Source organism: Saccoglossus kowalevskii, chromosome 13, assembly GCF_978046115.1.
Source record: "Saccoglossus kowalevskii chromosome 13, keSacKowa6.1, whole genome shotgun sequence".
Taxonomy (NCBI): Eukaryota; Metazoa; Hemichordata; class Enteropneusta; family Harrimaniidae; genus Saccoglossus; species Saccoglossus kowalevskii.
Window position 1 is genome coordinate 35,976,978 of NC_140653.1, and position 26,787 is coordinate 36,003,764.

Sequence of the window (26,787 nt, forward strand, 5' to 3'; positions counted from 1 at the left end):
CTCTATCCCTCTTTGCCCCAAGTAGCGGAGTTTTTTTCTTATTTGATCAACGAAAAAAAAGTTGAAACCGGGGACAGTAGAAAACTATAAATCGGCGATCAACTCTGTACTCAAACTGAGCCTAGGCAAAAACATTTCGGATGACCCGACAATCTCCGATCTGTTCAAGGGCTTTATTACACAGGCGGGCCCCATTGAGAGGTACAAAGCGCCTGCATGGAGCTTGTCAGTAGTCCTTGAAGTGCTACGACAATACGAACCGAAGGAATTGGCGTCACTACAGGACTGGACGAAAAAGACTGTTTTTCTACTAGCACTCGCTTCAGGGAGGCGAGTTAGCGAAATACACGCTCTGTCATTTGAAGACAATTTTACGGTGTTTTATCCCGATAAAGCGATTTTAATGACATCAGTAAAATTCAGAGGAAAAAATCAGAAACTGCACGAGACGGCGACTCCGATCGTTATCCCGGCACTGAGCAATATTTCCAATGAAAAACAAGACAGAATTCTTTGTCCGGTACGTGCGCTAGCTTATTATAAGAAACGTACTTCCGGGGTCAGAAGGGGTCAAAGGTCGATGTTCGTTTGTTACCAAAAAGGTAAACAAAGCTCAGCGGCGTCGAAATTCACGTTAGCGAGATGGGTAAAAGAGACAATTTACCACGCTTATAGTGATAAGTATTTGAGCACAGAGGCAGGCAAAGTCACTGCCAAGATGCATGACTTAAGAGGCATAGGTAATACACTGGCATTTGCTAGCGGAGCTTCTTTAGCCCAGGTGCTAGCAGCCGGGTCCTGGAAAACTAGCAACACTTTTCTCTCTTATTACCTGAAAGACCTAGCGGCCGAGTCACAGGGCCTACACTCGTTAGGCTACCTAGTGACAGGCCAAGTTGTAACGAAACAATAGGGCATGCAACTTTCCGCAACTGCAAGAATTATTCAGTTAGCGGGAGTTATACAGTTGGGGGGATGGAATTTTTTCAATTCCATAATCAGGTGGGGTAGTATTTATCTGCCAAGAGATATTCTCTGGTAATCTGTCCCATTTGTTTATGAAATTAAAATTTCATTAACCAAAGGGGTTAGTATGCAATACTCTGTAATAAACTTTTAAAACTAGCGCCGAAGGCGCATATTAGTTTTTATGTTTATATAAGAGATTGCATACTTACCTTCCCACCCAAAACCACCCCAGATAAATAGCTACGAATCAATATCGTGGTCAAAAAGATCTGGAAGTATGCAAATCAGATGACAGGGGAAGGACGCCCCCTACGGGAGCTATCCACTGTTATTTCGATTTTATTTAACCAGTATTATATGATAATTGGCAATTATCCCATTTGTTTATGAAATTAAAATTTCATTAACCAAAGGTAAGTATGCAATCTCTTATATAAACATAAAAACTAATATGCGCCTTCGGCGCTAGTTTTAAAAAATTGTTATTGTGTGCATGATAACTTTACTAATTCTATTCCAAACTTCATCAAACTTGGTCACCTTATTCATCAGTATAAAGTCTTCCCTGAGTTTGAACAACAGATGTCCTGTATGAAAATATCATGCAAAAAATGAGAAAAATTGATAAAATATTTTGACTGTTTCTACTTGACTGATCACTGGTGATACACATCAAAGGTCACTGATCTCAGTGGAAATATGCATTGTTGTATGTGTTCAATGAAGCAAATGATTTATCTTGTAATAATACTCCTATGAACTGGGTGCCAAACTTTGATCAAGATCTGAAGCTAATAGAAAATCTGTTCAGTTCTAAGTTATCAAATCAAAAACAATACATAAAAAATACATAAAAAGCAAAACATTTCATCCACATTTTAAAAAGAAAATTGTTCTAAAATATATGTATTCTGTATTTGACAGTTCATTCGACAAATGAAAACTCACAGGAATATGTTTCAGCTATTAGAACAGAATGATAGAGTTTTTATAATACTAGTTTAAAAACTCACTTCAAACAAAGATTGCAGTGTTTGAAGATGTAGGTTCTCAGGAGGCAACAGTACTGTTGACTTCTCCCTCCACTGGACACCAACTAACTATTTAAGTTGATTTGCATACAAAGCAGAGCTTGCAACATGTTAGCTATTCATAAAGGGTGTTTTTTTTTTTTACTTTTTATATAATACAGTAAAACCTGTCAAAACCGACCCCTGGATAAACCGACCTACTGTCAGAACCGACCGATTTATGTAGCCCCGAAATTTCTCCATAGACGCCTATGTTAAAACAACCTGTGAAATCCGACCACTGTTTACTCCGAACACCGACCGCATTGATCGGTCCCAAGTCCAATATTCACACTGAATACATCGACCATCCGACCATTTGCACCACATCCGCTGTCTAGTAATTCGGTCTGCCCGACCTAAAAAGTGTGCATTGTGTCCAAATTCCGCGAACGTCACAGAAACAATACCAAATCTCACACTACAAGTAACGTCCCGTGTAAAACAATGGCAACTGATTACATTTTTCACACCACACGCCCACGCATCGCGTGGTGTCTGGACAGTATAATGACCCCGGATATAAACAAATGATCGGGGTCATCACCTTCAATTGCGGTGAAGCACACTGCATTATCACTTCTTCAACGCTCAAAAGACATTGAGTTTTCTTCTTTCCATAACGATTCTGATCGACAATTTTGTGCTTTCGAATGTTTCCGTAAAGGGGGCTTCAAGATTGAAATTTATGATGACGAAGAAGCAGACGACAACAAAGAATTTGGAAACCTTATTTAGCAAGTTGCAGACCCGCAAACACAGTGTAGCGTTGTAGAATACCTCCACTTTGATGAACGTATACCGACTGAAGCAATGTATGACGGCGAGTGGGAGCAACAGATTGTTGAGAATTTTATTGCAGACAAAGAAAACCATGAATCTATAGACAACAATGACATAAATTGCAACGACAGTCAAATTATTGACCCCCACAACGACAGTGACTTGACGCATGGCGATGTGCTAGACATGTTGACAAGATTACAGAACAAAGACTCCAGTTACTTGACAGATATCCAAAATTTCATAATTCGAACGGAAAACAAAATCGTTGAAAAAAAAGGTGTTCTTTAAAGTAGTCAAAACTTGATGATTTTTTACATCGTAATTTGATTCATTGACTCACAAGTCCCTGTTGAGGGACTGTGATTGACTTAACAGCAAAATCGACTGTCTGCATAAATTATGATAATTACATGTAGCTCACGTGAACATACGTTGTGATGTCATCCAAAATGGACGCCTTCAGTTACGATACGCAATACTTACCCGGTCTGTTCGAATAGTTATTTTAATGTTAATTGATGTCATGTACATACCATAATATTTTTGTCTTGTTTGGTAAATTATTTTATTGAAACAATACAATAAATGCACATTGTAAATACATGTAGAATCACCGGAGGCAAACTCCGATGCCTTTCATTTGTCCCGTGTTTACAGCACATGTAATTGTTGTTTCAATCAAAGTCACGCCCACCCTGAATAAACCGACTCCCTCTGAAAACCGACCATAGATCCCAGTCCCAGTCATGGTCGGTTTTGACAGGTTTTACTGTACAGTAGTCACACAATGAGGCAGTTCATATTTGTCTCAGCGAATCATTAATTTTTGACAGACACCTGTACAAAATACTTGGACAAAAGCCAGCTAAGATTTTCTGTTATCTTGCATGTTTTATGAATCTATTCACGTCTAAATGCAGCACTTTGTTTTTGCAATGAGGCATTTGTTTTTATACTAAAATATCTGAATTTCTTTGAATAAAGCTGGAAATTATGTCCCTTAAAATAATTAAACAAATAAGGCACCAATGTTTTTGTAAGATATTTACATCTTTAAAGGACATTCGGTAGACTGATTCCCCACTGTTAGTTCAACCCCAAAACTTTTTTGTATTCAAAATTAATTATGACAATGTATATTTATATTGAAACAAACTATGTTAAAGGCAATTATATTATATAACAAAGGGCAAGGTCACCAGAGTTCAACTATGTTTTTTTATACTTATTTTGGCTAGGCTGCGCAAAAACAAAAGAACATTAGTGGCGACCATGTTTAGATATCGTAGTGGAACTTGTTACAAAAGGCGTTCAGACAGAATTGTGAAACTGCTTAAGGTTTCTTATGCGGCTACAGGTTATCGTTTTCATTTGACCAACTAAAAGCAATTCCAAACTATGCCAAAGCATCCTCGCTATGATCCGGAAATAAAACTTATTAGCAACCAGCATGGCGGCAGAAAATCTCTATTGCTCATTTATTCAGAATTATGTTATTTAGAAAAACTCTGAATACTTACGTCCACACCCTCTAGTCATGTGGAAAGCGGTAAACAAAATTTTCATGACATTTTTCACATTTCATTCCAAGCAATTCTACATTTGAATGAGATTGTTGATCGACCACACACCAGGGTGTGAACTTTTCCCGATGACTGCAGTGGGCAAAAGTTGTTAAATAAAAAGATCAAGTGCACATGTCATAACTACAGGCAAAATTGTTGGGAATGGATTATGAATGCAGTTTATCGCTGATAAGTTGATTTCAACCACAGTTTGTGTTTTCAGACAGACACTTTATATACTGTCTGGTTTTGACAACCTCATGACCACACGTTGCAAAGAAGCTTGTATGTGTTTTCTTTCCTGTAATTCATTTCATTGTATTCTGTAACATAAACAACGCACTAGTGGCGTTTATTTCACCTCGTATGCAAAGTAGGCATTTTGAAAATGTTGTGGATGGAGCTTGCAGTGCGGGCAAATTCGATACTCAACTGTTTTGTAAATGTCTGTTAAATTTACTACTATTTTTATTTATTGGCTTTCCTGAACATTCATGGCGCCACTCATGTTTGAAAATTAGGAAATGCAAGAATCGCTGTTTCGCATGTCTTTGTGGGCTTTTTAAGTCACCGTTGTTGATGTGGGGGAAAGCGACTTCATTTGAACAATAGACCACGCCCCCATCTGTTTATATACCATGTCGGCCTTTAACAAGTGTTAACCCATGCTAACTGTTGCATGAATGCAATTGGGTCTATTGAGTTTTTAATCTACCAGATATTCATGTAATCAGTTTACTTAATGATAAACCCAATTTCATTCTAGGACATATGAATGGACCATTACGTAGGGGTCGTGGAGGAGGACCAAGGATGGGGTAAGGATTCTGTGCTTAACCTAAAGTAGTGTTTTTTAAAGGCCCAATTCATTTCAATTCAGTGTTTATTGGAGGTGTGGCTAGGCTTAATGAGTGCTTATTGATCACTTGCATAGCCTTTGTTTACATAAACTTGTATAACCAGTCAGACTTGCTTCCATTGAGCATGAACCAAACCACATAAGCATTCCGCAATTACAAAATTAATAACAGCTAATAGGAGATGCATTACAAAGTGATGTGGCATTGATCATTTCTTTGAATTATGTTTATTTCAACAAAAACATTTATCTGAAATGCAGTTTTGCTGTTTCATATGTATTTGTGCATGCTGCCATACTCTCTATGGTCAATACTAGGTTGGCACATTCACACATAGTAATAGTAAAATTTGAGATGAAGTATCACTGTGTTTGAAAACCTGATGACACACCACACCCATTTGTAAAGCAAAATAAAACTAGTGCACATTTCTGAACTTGTAATATGTAAAATAAATATTTTTTACTAAATTTAGCCCTCGTTAAGAAATTTAATTTAATGAAAATAAAAATACCGTTAAAGTCCTAATATAAACCGCATACGTAATAGTAACCACACCCCCAATTCCGGCTTTGGGGTTAAGGAGTTCTTAACAAAAATTGAAAACTTGAAAAGTACCTATTATTAACCGCACCCCCAATTCAACAAGACCGTGACTGACTTCATTGTTCCAAAACGGCATTGTTCCTAATCCTATTCTTTTGTTTCGACAACATGCCTAAAAATATTCACACCTATTTATTGTTCAGCGGTGATAAGATGTCAGACAGGCAATGAAACTGCTTTTGTTCTGGCGGCGACCTCTGTCAATACTCATTCTGAATACGTCTGTGTTTCGTAAGTTTTAGACAATGATCTTTTATCACCGTAAAAGTATTAAGGTAGCGAGAAGGGAAATTTTCACTTTTTTCTTGATTTTTCAAAAATTGATAAAACGTTTACTTTAGACCTTGATACATCATCCCAGGTTTACAAAAGATCGAAATTGCGAAATAACGTCGCTCAAATCAGTGTTTTAAAACGCTAGCAGAAAAGACTACAACTGCCGTTTGCATATTGTTTATCTTTGAAAGGGTTTAAATAACATCTTATCTGTATACTCCGTTGTTGACGATTCTGATATAACGGGTGATAAGCTTCCAGTTGCAAACAATGAGTGTTTATCTAACGTCCATTGTCAGCATTATTGTTAGTCAAGACTTCGTCGGAGAAACATGGCCATACAGTACTCATTTCGCCCAACCTTCCGCTTTTACATCGACCGCTTAACGCTTAATTTCCGACCATGCGGTCTTGTCCGACCGGAAACCGACCGCATTTTAATCGCGTTTTTTTTTTTTTTTTTTTGGGCTCGCTCGCTCATTGAAAACACCGACCGCTCGTCCAAACACTGATCACTGGCGCAGCAGGGGTGGTCGAAATGGTGGTTTTGATAGTAAAGTGTGAACGTACAACTAACTAGTATTAACTATTATTAAATTCTGAACGGCACTTCAAATCTAATAGTTGTATGACACTTGTATCGTGAAAGCAACTGAACTGGGACCTCTTGTTACGTGTTTTGGGTGCTTGTTCTAAATGTAATATGTTATTTTATTTTAATGAGACAATCACGTGAAAAAAAAACATAGGTAACTCATTTTGACAGAGCAGAGAAACGAGGAAATGTTAATGATTAATTCCAAAAATAACGATACCGAATCCATGTCGGTCCATGTCTGGTAAAATTTGACATTCAATTTTTAAAATTAGGTCACGATCATTGAATGACTTCGGCCTAAACCGTATACGTATACGTAAAATTGTTCCCACAAAAAATATTTTCGACTAAAAACGGCCACAGGCCCTGAAAAAATCGAACAGAGCTTGACATGTATGAATAATTTATTGGGCTTAAAAATTTAGTTATAGCCATAGATATTTGGTGGCCAGTCGATGAACAATTTCGAAACTCAAGATTCACACGGCTGCGAAAGTAGAACATTCCGGAGGCGGTGAAACGGAAGAGCCAAACTTAACGCATAAAAATAGAACGCGTATTTTGACCTCTGTGGCCAACCAATGGCTGATCACAATTACGTTTGCGGTCGTTGCCAAAGAACTCCGCGTCCATCGCCTGGCGATGCTCTTCACCCCCCCCCCCCCCCCGGAATGTTCTACTTTCGCAGCCTAATCGCAGATTTTTCGAAAAACGTCGATTAGTAGAAATGTTCCTATTTTGGGCGGATTATTGATAGAGAATAATGTCTTTATTACACGGTCGACAGACATTCCAAACAATCAAAATTATCAACGAAAGACTAGGTTTATTTTAGGCTTAGAAATATATTCTTTCAGTCAGCCCATGCATGGAACTGCCATTTAGCTTCATAGTCCTTCAGCTTGTCTTCGCCTCGGAGGAAAACAACAATAATTATACAAAACACATTGCGAAGACTCAATAATCAGGAAAGAAAACCCAGACAACCATGTCGTACTTGTGTTGAAATACATTTTGTATTTCACGTCAGAATATTGTTTAAAATAAAATATTCAGTCCAAGCCAAATCGAGGCCAAAGGATCAGGTTGCGTGCTTATAACTTTTGTCAGCTGTTCAACATCTATAAAAACCATAAAGACAATTATAAGACAATGTGAACCTCAGAAATTTTTCTGTTAGTCCGAATTTTAAATGCGTGCGAGCGAGCGGTGATATTTCGGGGTTTGCGCGGTCGAAAATAAAACTAATTAATTGTCCAATTCAACAAGCGGTCAAAAAAGCGAGAAAAAAGGTGTTTGGAACGCGGGAGCGGGCGGGAGGTAGTGCAAAATGAGTACTGTAAATTTGCGCAACTTTCCTTTAAATCGTTTTATTTTCCAAGTCAATATTCTATTTTACTAATACACTGTACCATGTTTTCTAACGCAGTGGCGAAAAAAAAGCGTTGACAGATGAGGCAAAGAAAAATCTGCCACTCAGTGTCACACTCTGACACAGCAATTTTGTTTTCAAACATCGGCCATTTTGTTTCACCATGAAAACCGTTTTATTAGATCACTTATCAGAGACACTTGAAGGATTAGCTTGTTTGTAAACTGTCAGCGTGTACAGTGGGACAGTAATGTTTGTCAGAGGATTATCCCTCGTTATTCGTTTGCATAACAATGGAAACCCGAACGTTCCTGGAGTGGGGACTCAAATGCCAGCAGTTTTCTTCATTTTTCACGCTCGAGCATGAAATTATTCATTATCAGACACTCTTTATGAGCTCTATGATATCAGTGGTTAATATGTTTGGCCATTTTTAGTGAATATTTATAATAATGCTGCAAATCTACAGTGTTTTATTAACCAAAACTGTTTTTCGCGTTTTTCTCGAATTGAAGTTTCGATTGAGTACGACTCATTGGGACCGCCGCCAAATCAAGTGCGTTCGGACTAGGACATTCAAACTCGCAGTTATCGTTCAATAGATAATGATGGTGCAAAATATGTCTGGGTTTTTAAAGAAAATGCTTTGTCACAGAATAATAGTCTGTTAAAGGTGTCAAGTATGAAATAAGTTGAGGACAAAAAAACAAACCTGCATAGAAATCGGAATAATAGGTCTTTTGATTATCTGAGACGCATTTCAATGGACTTGATTACGGACAATGCATGACGTAAATTTCACCAGGAAATTCCGCAGTGTGCTCTCGCAATCGCGTACTTAGTCATTTTTACAAGGTTCGCCATTTTTGATGTCGCGTGATAATTATGTAAACAACGACTGTCCAGTTTGTGCGAAATTGTGCCTCTATACTTAGTCTTTTGAAATATATAAGCTAAATTACTCTTCTGAACAACACAACAGACAGAGAATGTTTTATTCGAAAATGTCACAAAACCCTTCTCGCTACCTTAAACTGAGCATTGAAGAATAATTTATCTTTCGAAAACAAAATAATTTCTTGATTTAAAAAAAAAATCATGCAGTTTTCCCATGGAAATCAAAGGCAAAAGATTGCACTACATTATCGGTAAATCTCTTCCGTGTTGCGTTCACCATGAGGTCTCTGAACTGTCATTAACATATTTAAATGAGCTATGTAATTTAGACACGTGGGCACCATCCAGCATTTTGATTGGTTAATTAGCGACTTGACCTATCCGGTCAATGATACGTCACGTGAGCATGCAAAAACATGGCAGATATCGTATCTGCTGTTTACATGTGACTGAAATCATTCCCTTACGGGGAAACTAAGTTGAATTTTACTTGCATTTTATAACAATTCAACGAATTTATTTTTTGTGCGTTATTGTAATCACTGCTAAATAATAATCACCAATATCAACACTTCGAAAACAAGTTATTCACTTGTAACCCGCAGCATGGTCGGATCGAGCTATCGTTATGTGATCATTTGCTACTAAGCAGTGCATTCGTGTTTTTATTTGAAACTTCTGTTAGAATATACTTTTCGTTACCAAGAAAATAAAAAAATAAATGCATATTACATTAAAAATACTGAGTATTTTTTGTATCATGTGGAATTTTTTTTTTGATTGACTGTAATTTTTCAACATTTCGTAACGCCTATTTTAGAACCAAAATAAGGCCTTTCATTCTTCCCCGACGCCTATTCAAGAGATTGTACGGTGTATTGTTTGTTTTGTGCATGTGTTGTGGACAAAAAATGACCACGCCCATTTAGTGATTGCAATATGTACGTAATAGAAACCGCACCCCGAACTTGAGCTTTTGATCCCAATTTTTAAATTGATACATTGTAATATAAACCGCGGTTTATAATAGGACTTTAACGGTAGTAGCATTTTAGCCTTTCTAAGGGGCCGACAGGTGACACAGTGTTACGGTGTGAATTTGCCATTTCTTCAAACCACTGTAAAAAGCCACGAAGAAGCCAGTAAATTAATTTGTACTGAATCGCATGCAACATAATTGTGTGGTCAGTCTTCATTCTGTTCCATTTACCGTCATAGGTTGCATTATTTTTGGAATACGCTCGCTATCACCACGTACACACCCTTTGAACATACCAGTATACAATACTAAACACAATATTCATTTCGTTAAAAACGACTAAGGGTATTTCTGGCTCGTAATCTCAGTGGTGACCTTTTATATTTGTGAACATGATTTTCATTCTTCGTTAAATCCGCTATGTAAATGTTTGTAGAGATTAGATGACACACTCTGTTTCAGCAACCTAACCTAATCTAACGTCACGTGACATTGGTTGACAGCAGTTAATTATTCAAGCATCGTAGCATGTTCAACTTGGACACTATTTATTGTCACAAAAACAACATATAATGACTACTATGATATTCATAGTCGCATACATCCACTGAGGCACGACATAATCAACCTGTAAGTTTGGGAAAACAGGTCTTTACCAGAGTTTGGCTGGAGCTGTTGACTACAGCTTGACTTAGCAAGGAAATAATAATTGTTTAGAAGTGTATTTATAGTATACCTTGGCCAGTTGATTCATTATTATGTGAAGTTTATGCTTATCAATTTTTACAGGACTTTTAACAGTGAAAGTTATAACAAGGGGTCCAGGGAGTTTGTGAACAGTAAACTAGAAGAAAGCAATGTTTGGACGAACCCAACAGAGACAACTACAAGTACCACCCTGAATACACAAGCAGAAACTGGTGAGTTACGCAAGTAATGAAATTATCAGTAATACATTTCTGTGACTTTTGCTGACTGGCAGTCATTTTCTTGACGTGTCAACTGTTTCTCATGCATGACAGATATCACTCCAGTGGGGGTGTGGGGGGTGGGGTGGGGTGGGGTGTTAATGCACATTGGATTTGTGATTTCATTTGATTTCATTTGGCCACCATACTTCTGTTATCAGCCCCTGGGACTATTAATTTGGGTTCTGTTGTTGGATGATGTCTGATTTAAATATATATAGGTGAAAAGTGATAATTATGAAATTGTGTTGTGTAAGCGTGTACACATTTCAAATCGTGATTTTTAGAAGAGGTTGTTACTAATTTATAATGTGAAAAACATAACAGGAAGTTGCTTTAATTTGTCTCGATAGATACAGATGAGTCTTTACTATCTGGAATTTCGTAATGAGATGCATGTAACAGAATTTATTGAATTTTCTATCATTGTTAATTCTAGGCATCGTGTAGTGGAGTCTCATTTTCATTTCATTTACAGTCTTGCACTGTATATTCAAAATGCGCTCTATATAACCACTTACACACTCGGAACATAACAGTGAACAATACTAAACACAGTATTCATTGAAAACAAGTAGGGTTATTATGTAAATGTTTGTGGAGATTAAAGGATACACCCTTTTTTCAGTGGTTCAATGTCACGTTACATTGATTGACAGCAAGCTTAGCAGCTCATCTGTTTAGCCGTTTGTGGTTTTTAACTTTTTTCGTATATCAGGTGGACCTCCCCCAGATTTGCTAACAGCGAAGCCATCTCAGCTGAGAGGTTGCTTGTCAATGAATGCTGTTCCAGAGCAGCGTCTCTGACATACTCAGATTGTATGGCAACCCTTTTAATGTTAAAAATGCATCAAAATTTTGTGTTTCTCCATTCTGGGCCCAGATCTTGGACGTTGGTACATACATACATTGAACATGAGGCCAAGATGTTTTTTAAGATTTTTTTTTTAGATAACTGAATACTGTTTCTAGAGCCATAACATAACCTAATTCAAAAGAAATAGTAATGTACGACTATCAGATTAGGTACATGGAAAGGTAGCAGATGCTACAGCACTTCAGTTGTCTGTATTTGATCAATGATTTTATTATTACAGTCTAACCCCCGAATAGTCTTTTCCTCTGTAGGAACTTGGGGTGACAGTATAACCGCAACAACGGAAGATTGGAGTGCTGAAGGTGACTGGGGAGGTGATTTAGCAGAATCCAAGGTATTTACAGCCAGGATTGGTTCCCCACCTCCTAGTAAGACTTTACCAGACAGTACTACTTCATCTCTGTCAAATAGCATTCACAAGCCAGCGGAGCCCACTGGACAATCCAGTGCTGATGGAATGAACTCTGGTCGACAAACGTCACACATCCTTGGCCAGTTGACTGATGTAACAAATCAGTCTGTCCCTGAGCCAACACCTGCACAGGTAATAACAAAACTTGAACATCATAAAGATCAATAAAACTGAAAGCACATAACTAAAATAATGAAAATTATCTTGGTTAACCAAAATACCATCCGATCTTGGTGTCCAAGCCTTTACTATTACTCCGGTTTTTCACAATCAGGCTCAATTTGGATTGATATTCTGGTGTATGACATTCTTGCATTATGTTTTTGTTCAGATGCAATTGCTGAAAATGCTGTGATAAAACTACACAGATTAATAAATAGGTGTTTCCAACCTGGTTCAACCTTGAATCTTCAGTTCTCTAACATTGTTTGACTTGGTGCCTTTGCACAAATTATGTGGTAGCAAAATTACCAACGTACAAAAGCCGGTTTTAGCAAATGGGTCGTTAACTGCCTTTAAACTTGCAGTTCATCTAGTTTTCAGACAATGACTTGTGCCTTTCGTCACTTTAATCTCGTCAAAAACAACTTTTAATTTAAATGAATCTGGTGGTTAAATAGTTTAACTGAAGCTATTGCCTGTTGCACATGTCCTTATTTTGAATTTCTAATTTGAGTTGTAAGTTACCCATGATTCATCAGTGTCATGTGGTGCTATGCAACCGATTAGCTTTGAGCACAATTGGGAAAAAGTCGTACCATCTGACCATGTTCATGTTATCCAGTGGTTTCCTGTTTCTCTTTGTCTGACTGTGAATCTTTGTGTCGGAATTGTTTTGACGTAACTCTCAGTTAGTAACAGTCAGAGATTTTTGAAGAACTATGCTCAGTGGTTATGAATATTAATCAGTTACTAGTCACTGTGTCCTTAGAAATTTGCAATGGGTTCTTGTATAAATCTTCTCTTCATCAATCAGCTCCTTCTGTAATTCTCCCTTGTATAAGTGGGTACTGTATGTAACCTGTGTGAGAGTTTTGTGTTGCTGGAACTGAGGGTTTATACAATGATATTTAATCCAAATACCTTCATGCATGCACATAGTTAATCTTTTCGTAAACTGATTTTGGGGGTCTCAAAGAAAAATATTTGTTCTTCAGGTTGGTATTCCTAGTCAACCATCATCGCTTGGAGTAACAGCAACTGTAGGTGCACCTGTAGTCACTATTGGTTCTGTGACAATTGGTAGAAGTGTGGCAGTTGGCACGGCTCCTGTTGGTACCACCAGTTCGCTGGGCACCGTGGGATCGATGCCTGTAGTACAGCAATCAGCACCGCCATCACAGCATCTGGGACAACCACCTGTGACTGGACCAGTAACTCAGCCCTCTTCAGCGATAGTACAACCACCACCACCTCGAACTCAGCAACCCAAAATTCCAAAGAGCAAAAAAATGCCTCCACCATCAAAGGTATAACAAGTTTTTCAAATGTTTAGTTTGGTTTGACCTCCGTGCATCTGTATATCTTAGACATGTCTGGACTGATTACATTCAAACTTCACACATACATCATGCATATTATATATGCACATCAATTTGATTCATGATCTGATTCAAGATGGCTGAATGGCGGCATTTTTGTGCTGAAAAATCATTAAAATCCAGCATTTATGGATGATTTTTGTTCAAACTTGGTGCATACTGATGCATGTCATTTTGTTTTTCAGATCAAAGTAATTTTAATAAATGCAGTCAAGTGCCATATCTCTGCCATGCTTCGACTGATTATGTTAAAATTTGATATACCGGTATTCATTCTACATCATGTTATAGATATTCAGATGTATTCAAAGTGGACAACTGGTGGCTATTTTGTTTCAATAAATGCTGTTCCAATATCTCTCATTATGGACAAGTACTTGTTTGATGATCAGATACAAGATGACTGAATGTCAATCATTTCAGTATTTAAAAATCACCACAATCAAGCATCAGTTTCTGGATCCATATCTCTGACATGTTTATTAGTCCCCTGTTCGGGCGAAGTCCGAAAACGGGGACTTATAATTCGGTCTCCGACCGTGCGTACGTACATGCGTGTGTGTCCGTCCGTCCAGAGTCGTATCTCAGAATCCCTTGGACCGATTCCGTTCATTCTTTGCATGTGCCTAGTACTTTATGTGGGACATATGCACATGCAGTGATTTAGCGATTTGATTCAAAATGGCAGACTGGCAGCCATCTTGTTTTTTTGAAAATAGCGTATTTTGGACATGCTTTGGCAGTTTTCATTCAAATTTAGTACATAGATCATACATGTTAGGATACATGTCCTGACCGTCCGCGAGTTCCTGAGTCTGTCCAGAGTTATATTTCAGAATCCTGTGGACTGATTCCGTTGTCCATACGATTTATTTCGCAATTGGATCAAAGATGGTTGACCGGCAGTCATCTTGTGTTTTTTTTATGCTGTATCTTGGACGTGCTCTGTCAGTTTCCATTCAAATTTGGCACATACATGTACTTTATACATGTTGGGATGCATGTCCATGACAATTTGTTTCAAAATCTGGTCAAGGATGGCTGATTGACAGCCATCTGACTTTTTGGCCGTACTACTATATTTCCATAATTTATGTACCATTTCTATTCGTATTTGGCACATACATCATATATATCAGTGTGTTTCACAATCAGATCAAAGATGGCCGAATAACGGCTGTTTTTATTTTTGGCCATATTACTACTACACAGAACACGCGTTTTGATGTAAATAAACAATCTGTTGTATACGCCACTTGGAACTCGAGTTTCAAGAACACGCTCGTGACAACCCCTCCACTTTAATATGATGAGCACAAAGGGACCTTTCAAAAATTTAACGGGGACTGTGTTTTATATGTGATCATATTTATTGGTTTCCTTGCCTTAAAGAAAAGGTAAATGTGTATTAGTGACGAATACAGCTTGTGTATTAGTGACGAATACTGCTTGTGTATTAGTGACGAATACTGCTTGTGTATTAGTGACGAATACGGCTTGTGTATTAGTGACGAATACGGCTTGTGTATTAGTGACGAATACGGCTTGTGTATTAGTGACGAATACGGCTTGTGTATTAGTGACGAATATGGCTTGTGTATTAGTGACGAATACGGCTTGTGTATTAGTGACGAATACGGCTTGTGTATTAGTGACGAATACGGCTTGTGTATTAGTGACGAATACGACTTGTGCATTAGTGACGAATACGGCTTGTGCATTAGTGACGAATACGGCTTGTGCATTAGTGACGAATACGGCTTGTGCATTAGTGACGAATACGGCTTGTGCATTAGTGACGAATACGGCTTGTGCATTAGTGACGAATACGGCTTGTGCATTAGTGACGAATACGGCTTGTGCATTAGTGACGAATACGGCTTGTGCATTAGTGACGAATACGGCTTGTGTATTAGTGACGAATACGGCTTGTGTATTAGTGACGAATACGGCTTGTGTATTAGTGACGAATACGGCTTGTGTATTAGTGACGAATACGGCTTGTGTATTAGTGACGAATACGGCTTGTGTATTAGTGACGAATACGGCTTGTGTATTAGTGACGAATACGGCTTGTGTATTAGTGACGAATACGGCTTGTGTATTAGTGACGAATACGGCTTGTGTATTAGTGACGAATACGGCTTGTGTATACTATTAGTGACGAATACGGCTTGTGTATACTATTAGTGGCGAATACGGCTTGTGTATACTATTAGTGGCGAATACGGCTTGTGTATACTATTAGTGGCGAATACGGCTTGTGTATACTATTAGTGGCGAATACAGCATGCAAGCTTTAATAGTTTTCCTATGTTTTTTTTAGCTCCGCTGTCGACTTTGTCGAGCGGAGCTTATCATATAAGTGATTGTCCGTGTAAACCGTGTACCCTTTTCGCTATGTCAGCAAAAGATATTCCTTCTAAATACAGCTCAACTATCTTTTCGCGAATCCCAGGTGGAGTCGGGAATCCATGTTTACCCAACAACGTGATGACTGTGAATGTGACAGTCACAGTCAACGAGTGCGTGATTGGACAGTGGAGCGGGACTTGAAGTCAGGGTGCATCACATATGTATCAAAACAAACTTTATTGTAGCAAAACAACTTCAACAACATTGGAAGCAATTGCTGTACATTTACCAACAATGTTGATAATAATTTGCTGTAGTGTTTAGTTAAACATAATCGTTCAAAGAATGACTGAAACAATAGTAAATAAGTTAAAGTATCCATCTCTGCGATCGAATCGAATCAACCTTTAAAAGGTCATGTTTACTTTCACACACCCAGGGTTACTCTTTTTAGCTCCGCTGTCGACTTTGTCGAGCGGAGCTTATCATATGAGTGATTGTCCGTCGTCGTCCGTGTCAATGTTTTACTTTTTCGACTTCTTCTTGAAAACTACAAGCCTGAATGCTTTGATACTTGGTGTATATGTACCTTGGGTAGACCTCTCTTAGGTTTGTTTATTTCATGTTGATATCTTCAATTCTCTAATTTTGGTGAATATTTTTGTCATTTTTGGTAAAAAGTGATATTTTCGACTTCTTGTTAAAAACCGCAAGTGCAAATGCTTTGATATTACATATATAGGTACTACATGTGGACCTCTCTCAGATTTGTTCATTTCGTGATGATATCTTCAATTCTCTAATTTTGGTGAATATTTTTGTCATTTTTGGTAAAAAGTGATATTTTTGACTTCTTGTTAAAAACCGCAAGTCCGATTGCTTTGATACTACATATATAGGTACTACATGTGGACCTCTCTCAGATTTGTTCATTTCGTGATGATATCTTTAATTTTCTATTTTTGGTGAATATTTTTGTAATTTTTGGTAAAAAGTGATATTTTTCGACTTCTTGTTAAAAACTGTAAGTCCGATTGCTTTGATACTATTCATATTGTTCATTTTCTAATGATGTCTTCAGTTCTTTAATTGAAATGTGCATTGCTAACAGCGGAGCTATCTCAGCCGATAGGCTGCTTGTTTAGTAACCGTGACACACCCAATCATGAATAATCAATAACATCATGAATAATTATCAGTCAAATGCCCGCAGATGTGTTCGGTCAGGATTTCTTTAGCGATCAGGTTAATTTTCACGATCATACTAAAAGGACTAAATTATTTCTTTTTGTAAAACAACAAAGAAGTCACGACTACATCTCTCAGGATTTGTTCTTTTCTTGATAACTTCCATTATTTAATTTTGATGAATATTTTTTGTCATTTTTGGTGAAAAACGATATCGAATTCTTGGTGAAAATAGCAAGTCTGATTGCTTTGACATTATACATATTGTTCATTTTCTAATGATATCTTCAGTTCTTTAATTAAAATGTCCATTGCTAGCAGCGGAGCTATCTCGGCCAACAGGCTGCTTGTTCTGAAATAAAAATTATAAAATAATTACTTCCAGCCAAATTGACTCGTCTGATTAATTTAGATTCCAGCGACACCCGTTGAGATGCCCATGTCAGCGTATACAAGTTCGTTGGGTAATGTTGATGTCCAGTTTGGTGCTCTGGATGTGACGGATTTTATCAGTAACAATGATTCTGTGGCAACGTGTACAGGCAGTAGCTTGCTGTCTTCATCAACAGTAAGGTAAGCAATCTAGCTCTGTTAGGGGGACCTCTTAGCATCCCTAACTGCTTGCATAAAGTAATTTATATGTTGATTATCTTGGTGTTATCTTTTGCAGCAGTGTGAATGATGTCTCGTCAGGTACCAGTCATCTGTCAACATTCTCAAGTAAACCCAATGACACGTACGGTGGTTCTTTGATGAGCTCATCAATGATGTCCAGTGCTTCAGTTACGATGACCACCACGTCAGCGCCAATAGCATCCTCACTAGAACAGTCAGCAAGGACTACGTATAGCCAGTCAGCATCATCACAGAGTAAATCGGTTAGTACTTTGGAAGGAAGGAGAGAGTAGGTGGTGGTTGTGTTGCCTGATGAGATCTTGATATTTACTGATTTGTATAATGATGGTTCAGTGTAGCTCTGACAACTCAACAATCTACCACACCTAATCTATCATGTGCATGCGTGTCCAATCAATAATTGTAGTTTATTTTTGAAATCTTAACCAAAGTAAACATTTTCAGCTTTCAAGTTGAATTACATATTTTGATTACATTCAGTTACAGCCAGATCATATTTCACTGCCACAACAGACATCGTCACTCATGGGATCATCACAGAGAGCATCACAGTCCACAACAATGGATGGTAAGAACCATTTCTTGATCTGACTTCTGTTTTATAAATGCATGGTTAGAGTTCATGTTTAGTAACAAAAATTCTTGTGTATTCTTGTCTGGTTTAGATACTGACCGTTTAAAACTGTCACTTCAGTCTTTCTTTAAATGTTTGTGCTTTGACACATTAAATTATGGCACAGATGGGATGTTACTTAATGTAGTTAGTACAGAAGCCAATACTTAGATGTAGCTCTGTTCAAGATTGTTATCAATCTGATTAAAATCTGATGTAGTGTACAGGCTTTAATTATTTTGGCTATAAACTTATTTTAATTTAATTTTTTATTAGCTCCGCTGTCGACTTTGTCGAGCGGAGCTTATCATATGAGTGATTGTCCGTCGTCGTCGTCCGTGTCAATGTTTTACTTTTTCGACTTCTTCTTGAAAACTACAAGCCTGAATGCTTTGATACTTGGTGTATATGTACCTTGGGTAGACCTCTCTCAGATTTGTTCATTTCATGATGATATCTTCAATTCTCTAATTTTGGTGAATATTTTTGTCATTTTTAGTAAAAAGTGATATTTTCGACTTCTTGTTGAAAACCGCAAGTGCAATTGCTTTGATATTACATATATAGGTACTACATGTGGACCTCTCTCAGATTTGTTCATTTTGTAATGATATCTTTAATTCTCTAATTTTGGTGCATATTTTTGTCATTTTTGGTAAAAAGTGATATTTTCGACTTCTTGTTGAAAACCACAAGTCCAATTGCTTTGATATTTACATATATAGGTACTACATGTCGACCTCTCTCAGATTTGTTCATTTTGTAATGATATCTTCAATTCTCTAATTTTGGTGAATATTTTTGTAATTTTTGGTAAAAAGTGATATTTTCGACCTTGTTGAAAACCGCAAGTCCAATTGCTTTGATATTACATATATAGGTACTACATGTGGACCTCTCTCAGATTTGTTCATTTTGTAATGATATCTTTAATTCTCTAATTTTGGTGAATATTTTTGTAATTTTTGGTAAAAAGTGATATTTTCGACTTCTTGTTGAAAACCGCAAGTCCAATTGCTTTGATATTACATATATAGGTACTACATGTGGACCCCTCTCAGATTTGTTCATTTTGTAATGATATCTTTAATTCTCTAATTTCGGTGAATATTTTTGTAATTTTTGGTAAAAAGTGTTATTTTCGACATCTTGTTGAAAACCGCAAGTCCAATTGCTTTGATATTACATATATAGGTACTACATGTGGACCTCTCTCAGATTTGTTCATTTCATGATGATATCTTTAATTCTCTAATTTTGATGAATATTTTTGTAATTTTTGGTAAAAAGTGATATTTTCGACTTCTTGTTGAAAACCGCAAGTCCAATTGCTTTGATATATTATACATATAGGTACTACATGTGGACCTCTCTCAGATTTGTTCATTTTCTAATGATATCTTCTGTTCTTTAATTGCCATGTGCATTGGTAACAGCGGAGCTATCTCAGCCGACAGGCTGCTTGTTACTTTTGTTATTAATGCCTTTTTATTTTATTATTTTACTTTGATTTTGATTTTGTTTTAATTCCGCCCTACCTACATCTGATCCGAAGCCTATGTAAGTCTTGGTCAAATCTTGCGTAAGTAACTGCCAATCACAGCCCCCCTTTTATACAGGCTGTCGGTTGCTTACTTTTCAGTGTAGTGATACTCTACGGGCAATCTTTCTGTACATTATATTTTGCCCACTTGAATAGACCATTAATAGAAAATTGCTAGTATATTTTTATTTACAAAAGAAATTCCACAGCATTTTACAATTTTTGTCATTACAATGAATATTTTTGTCACTTCCAACAAATGTGTACACTTCCTGATACATCTTTGCCAGCCAAGGTTCGTTCATTCAGTTATCGCTTCAATTTTACATCACTGAGCATATAATTATCTAGAATGGAAGCAAAAAAATAAGTAAATTGTAATGATTAGAACACTGTAAACAGCTAAAGTAAACAATGCAAAATGATTTTAAATTGTGTAACGGTCACCGGTTCACGGCATCGACGCAGAAAATTGGAGCAAAAAAAATGTCCTGATCAATTGCTATGTGTTCCAAATAAAAATTATTTTATTCCAGTCCAAATCAGCTCAATTAACTTTAATAAAGAGTTATTGTATAATGTACAAAATGTTGATACATTTTGATGAATATTTACAGCTACGGCTTCAATACCGTAGACTATTTTGGTCTGATCGTTTACAAAACATCGCCCGTCTTCATGAGGGCAAGCAACTGGAAACAAAATCGTCACTCCCAGAATAACTACGCAAAATAACTATCTAAACTCGAACCATTCAAGCCACAATATTAACATAAAAATGACTTTCGTTGCATTTGACAATGATAAACTTACCGAAAAACCGTGTTATTCCCGGTCACTAACGTCGGTATAATCTGTCATTTTATTTGAGTGTTTGCCACCTGACTCTGCCTGGTGACATCATCATGTGCGCTATAGAAGGGGGTCTGTGATTCGTTGACTAAAATCGTCGACAGTGGGTCTCGTTGAAATCTTGTTACATAGGCATCGGATCAGATGTATGTAGGGCGGAATTAAAAAAAACACAATAAAATTAAAATAATAATAAAATAAAAAGCCAAAATAATTAAAGCCTGTACACTACATCAGGTTTTACTCGGATTGGATTGTTATGAAATATTCAAAATGCACACATGTCCAATTTTCTTCTTACTTTCTCCAGTTGGATCTGTAAATATGTCATCAAATGCCCCTTCATCATTGGCACAATCCATGGCGACGTCGCATCCTGGACCATCGCTGCCAACCTCGCATACAACATCTGGATCGTCATCCACTTTACCACCTCTCAGTCATTCCTCTAATTTACCTTCTTCAGGCAGTAATTTGAGTACGCTGGTGTCTCATCATAGTAATCATTCTCCTTCCGCACACACAGTAAGTATACCAATGGTCATACCCCAAATAGCTTCTTTTTTTTTTAATCAAGCTGTGTCAAATGATGAGTTAAATACTTTCGTTCTTCTGAAAATATTTGAAGACTTATTGTTCTATCTCTGATGACCAAGTTTGACTTCTCTTGCTGATGTATTCTGTTAATGGCATTTTGAAGCTGCCTGATTGTTTTTATTTTTCCTACTACTGTTTTTGCTTGTTTTGTTGGGTCTTAATTGCGTTGTCAATCAAATCGGCCCACTCTGTGCAGTAAGCTTTAAGAGATGTTTTTAGTATAGAATTCTTGTTTTTGTACTTCACATTTGTGAGGTCAAGATGTTTATAGCCAGACCTATGACCAAGCTTGTTAGACTCCTGTGTGCGAAGGTGCGGTTAGTGTGTCCGTCTGTCTGTTTCACAGATATCTCAAGATTCAATTATAAAGTTTTAATGAAACTTGGTACATAGATGCTCTGGGATAATGCTCAGACCTAATTAGTTTTTGGTTAAAATCCTTGCATATTAATCACCTAATTTGCATATTAATTAACTGTTTATAAGCATTTTCACTTGTTTCTTGTGTACTATTAAACAAATTTCAGCTGCTGTATTTATTTACTGATGAAAAAAAGGTTTATGGCTTGCATGTTATGGAACTCTGTACAATGATATTACATCCTGGATTTTGATTGCACATAACCAAATATGCTCAGTACATTACAGTACATTGCACTAGTGATGGAAGTTGGCTTTAAATATAGAATGGGGACTGTGAATTGTCAATGCTTGATTTTTTTTGATGAGGATAATTTTTAAATACCTGCCACCTTTGGCCTGCAAATTAAAATATGTATTAAACTTTTGACAATATATATTTTTTTTTTGCAGGGGCTTGGTTCAGTTAATCATACTTCGACTTTTGCTGCCACCACGCATACTAGCAGTCATACTGGTAGTAACTTAAGTGGTGCAGTATCTGGTAGTTCACATTCAACACATACCAGTGTACAGACATCACCGATGGCTCCAGGTAAACTCTCTGGGTTGAGTAATGTTAAAGATAACTCGCTTGATGGTAGTCATCACGTGCATCAAAGTGTTACCCAGGTTAGTCAATTTCTTAACTTCTAAAAAAGTTCTTCTTGGACATTAAGTTTTAGATTAGCATTATAGCACAATACTACTTTCTATTGTAAAAATTAGCTCAAAGGAGCAGTGTGCCACCCAACAACAATTGATTCATGGAAACCAATCCTGAAAGATGCTGTTGTGCTGAAATAAAAACAATTGGACGAATTTGAAGTAGAACTTTTGTACTGAAGGGCTTGTAGTTGAGGCTACAGTAGTGAATTGAGTTGCAGCAGGTCATTGTTTAGTAAATATGCCATTACCGTACTTATCTGGGTAAGAGCCCATGCCTGGACAAACGCCCACCCCCCACTTTTGACACAATAAAGAAGTTGAGGTCATATCCGGGCGCACGCCCAGGGGGTCTTTTTCTACACAAAACAAAAAACAAAAAAAACTATTTTCTATTTGTTGACTGTGGTTGTATTAATAGTTGACTTTCTTGAAGTCAGTCGTGATACTTATAAAAATTGTTAATTGCGTAAAACAAGGATTGAACGCAAAATAGCTGTGACAGCTTTCTGCCTTCAGGGCAGCGCGTTCATCGCTGATTTTTTTTCAGAATCATAACAGTCAGCAAGTCTATAAAAATAAATATTAAAGCAGAAACGGTAGTTCTCTTTTTGAAATATGTCGTGGCCCTAAAAAGAGCCGGCCGTTTGGTTTGTGCTTCCTTAGAAACGATTCAAGCAAATCGTATAAGAAGAGCCGCTAAGCAAGTGTCGCACTTGTTCGGCTTTAGCGTCGTCGACAATGAAAACAATGTTGCAGTATTGTAGCAACCCGTTGAAATCACGTTATTTTGTTTATAAATATTTTGTAGCAGCTTGCGAATCCATAACTGGGGCCAGCACTTTTGCAATGTCACGCCGAAGACTGCCAACTTTTTTTACCATCTTTTATCACCGCTATTGCATTTCTGTCATGAAAATTATTCTTCTGTCGTTGGGGAAAAAAAAACAAAAAAAAAACTTCCTATTTCAAGTCCACCGCGTTATCCATACAGTGAGACATTCCAACCGCCGGAACTTGCTGAATGATAACTTTCACCGTGATTAATAAGCGTCGAGTCTGATAATAAAGCAATGTCACGATTTGACCTTTATGATGAAATACTAGTAGTGATGCCAATCAAGTAAAGCAGATGCATAAAGGTCAAAGTTGATTGCTAGACTGTAAACAAAAGCATCGTGTGCCATCGCAGCAGAGCGACCCCATTTTTCTTGTCTCTTTATTATGATTAGACATGAATGAAAAGTGCCAAGCTGACAGACTGCGAAATTCGTGGATTAAAGGTGCTAAGTCCAAATTGTGTGGGACGATATCGACGAACTTCAGGAATAAGTGGTAGGGATTTTGTTTGACGGCTACAGTGGACATTTGAGGGCTTTGAGTTTGACGAAGATGGCAAAGAACGTACAAATAAAGATCTGAGAAGTGTTTTCAAACAGCAATGAATTTTTATAATTTTTACTGTGTAAATTTGTAAATTAATATTGATCTTGCATGACGGTTGATTCGTAATTTGTCGAGACCCGAAATCATTTTACGCAGTAGCCAGTTTAACCCCTGACATTTTAATTCATTTTGAGTTTACGCGTATTGGGCGTGTTTGTCGGCGGGAAAATCCTAATTCAAATGATTTCTCACTGTTGATTTTTGACTCCCATGTGCGAAGCACAAAATGGGAGTCTTTGCAGTTAGTGTGTCTGTATGTGTGTATGTGTGTATGTGTGTATGTGTGTATGTGTGTGTGTGTGTGTGTATGTGTGTCCGACTGTTCCACTGCTATCTCAAGAACCATACATCGGTTTTTGATGAAACTTGGTGCATAGATGCTCTGGGCCAATGCGCAGATTTGATTAGGTTTTGGTAAAAATCCATGCTCGTTAATTACCTAATTTGCATGATAATTAGCCAATTTTTAGCTGTTCTATGACTGTTCCACTGATATCTAAAGAACCACTCATTGGATTTTGATGAAACTTGGTACATAGATGCTCTGAACATATGCGCAGATTTGATTAATTTTTGGTAAAAATCCGTGCATATTAATTACCTAATTTACATGATAATTAGCTATTTTTTAGTGGTTCCATGACTGTTCCACTGATATCTAAACAACCACTCATTGGATTTTGATGAAACTTGGTACATAGATGCTCTGAACTAATGCTAGGTTTTGATTAGTTTTTGGTAATAATCCGTGGATACTAATTACCTAATTTGCATAATGATTAGTCAATTTTCGGTTTTTCCACTGATATCTCAAGTACTAATCATCACATTTCAAATGAAACTTGGTACATAGATGTCATACGACACTGCACAGACCTGATAGTTTTTATGGTAATATCAGTACATATTAATTACCTAATTTGCATAATTAAATTATTTTCAGCATTTGATATAAGTAGTTAGCATTACATTTCAATGAAACTTGGTACTTACATACTCAAGGACTATGCAGAGATTGATTGTTTTCGATAAATATTTGTGCATATTAATTACCTAATTTGCATAATTAATTTTCAGCTTTTCTACTGATATCTAAAGTACTAATCATTTACATTTCAATGAATCTAGAATTATGCAGACCCAATTAGTTTCCGGTAAATATTTGTGCATATTAATCACCTAATTTGCATAATTAACCAACTTTCACACTGATATCTCAGGTACTATACATCACATATCAATGAATGTACATGGATGCTGTAGGACAATAGACAGACCTGAATAATTGTGGGTTACAATCTGTACATATTAATTACCTAATTTGCATAATTAACCAATTTTAAGCTTTCACACTGATATCTAAAGTACCGTAAAAACTCCAAAATTTCGACCGGTTTTAAATAATTGGCGTTAGAAATGTGACATGTTTTTAGAGTCGTGGCCGAGTTGTAACTCAAAATCTAAACAAAGTCATCAATCAGTGAGTATTATGACAAGCAAAACAAAACATCAAGACGCGCAGAAGAGGTCAGCACAAAACTAATAGGTCAAAAGACAAAGCTGTCTCGCACTACCTAGGAAAACTTGCGAATGTTCGAAGTACAGGTACCCATTAGACAAAAGATACATGGAAGTTTAGCAAACTATCTCCCCGACCCAGTGCAATGTATCCGGTTAGAATCAAAGCTCACGTGTCCCTTATTTGAGGGACCAAATTCTGCCGTAAATTCGCCCTTGGATTAAAAAATAAAATGGGATTTAAGAAAATAAAATGGGACTTTTAAGGTGTATTTTGGCGTCATTTTTCGGACATTTCAATCAATCCTGCCGGCTAAAATAGAGTCTAAGTTTTACCGTAGTCATTGACGTCTGTCTATTCAAGAGTACACGTGTATGATTTTTATCGTGACTAGCGTGAGCGGGTAAGCTTCCTTTCGAGAATGAGCTGTTATCACTGTGAACAATGTTAAATTATTCTTCAGATGACCAGTTTATTTTTTAAAAACAACTAATTTTTTTATTTAAAAAAAAATCATGCCGTTTTCGCATCAAAATCCAAGCCAAAATATCGTACTACAACATCAATCTCTTCGCATTGCGTTCAATAACATTAACATATTTAAATAAGCTATGGTAATTTGAACACGTTGGCATCATCCAGTTTTTTGATTGGTTAATTAGCGATTTGACCTATTTGACCTAAGAGAACATGGCGGATATCCTACAGCATCAAACGTTTATACGTTTATACCGGAATCATTCGCTTACGATGAAACTTAGTTGACTTTTATTTGTATTTCATAACCATTCAACAAATTTATTTTGTGTACATTATTATAATCACTACTGAGTACAGTAATAATCAACAATTCAGAAACGCAGCATGCCGAGATTTTTGTGTTCGTTTTTATTTGAAACTTCGTTTATTTAGAATATATTTTCGTTACCAATAAAATAAAAATCTCTCAGTCAATCAGAAACCCGGATTCATGCCTTCGAGGAAGGTCCCGTTTGAACGCTCACATCGTTTTTTTTTTTCGTTTGGGGGAAAACTAAAACTGGTCGCAATTTTCGAATAAGAATGAGTCGGCAATTTTTAGTGGAGTCGAAAATTTGGAGGTAAATAAAACACCAAAACCCGGCAAATAAATAGCCAATCGAATTTTTAGAGGGGTCGAAATTTTGGAGTTTTCACGGTACTAATTATTCCATTTCA

The 26,787-nt window shown here is 36.9% G+C and overlaps 1 protein-coding gene across 9 annotated transcripts in view; it reads left to right on the plus strand.

The window, feature by feature from the left end:
• The window catches only part of LOC100377157 (uncharacterized), a 75,981-nt gene that overhangs the window by 34,764 nt on the left and 14,430 nt on the right, over window positions 1-26,787 (plus strand). For 4 of the 9 annotated variants that reach the window (XM_085507273.1, XM_085507277.1, XM_085507275.1 and 1 more), the window contains exons 7-15: window positions 5,157-5,208; window positions 10,768-10,898; window positions 12,060-12,367; window positions 13,393-13,704; window positions 17,732-17,892; window positions 17,990-18,197; window positions 18,436-18,523; window positions 21,274-21,488; window positions 22,374-22,592. In XM_085507273.1, the coding sequence (XP_085363399.1) occupies window positions 5,157-5,208; window positions 10,768-10,898; window positions 12,060-12,367; window positions 13,393-13,704; window positions 17,732-17,892; window positions 17,990-18,197; window positions 18,436-18,523; window positions 21,274-21,488; window positions 22,374-22,592 (1,694 nt within the window). The remainder of the gene's footprint in view (window positions 1-5,156; window positions 5,209-10,767; window positions 10,899-12,059; window positions 12,368-13,392; window positions 13,705-17,731; window positions 17,893-17,989; window positions 18,198-18,435; window positions 18,524-21,273; window positions 21,489-22,373; window positions 22,593-26,787) is intronic. The other 5 variants (XM_085507278.1, XM_085507276.1, XM_085507280.1 and 2 more) reach the window with 5 other exon arrangements.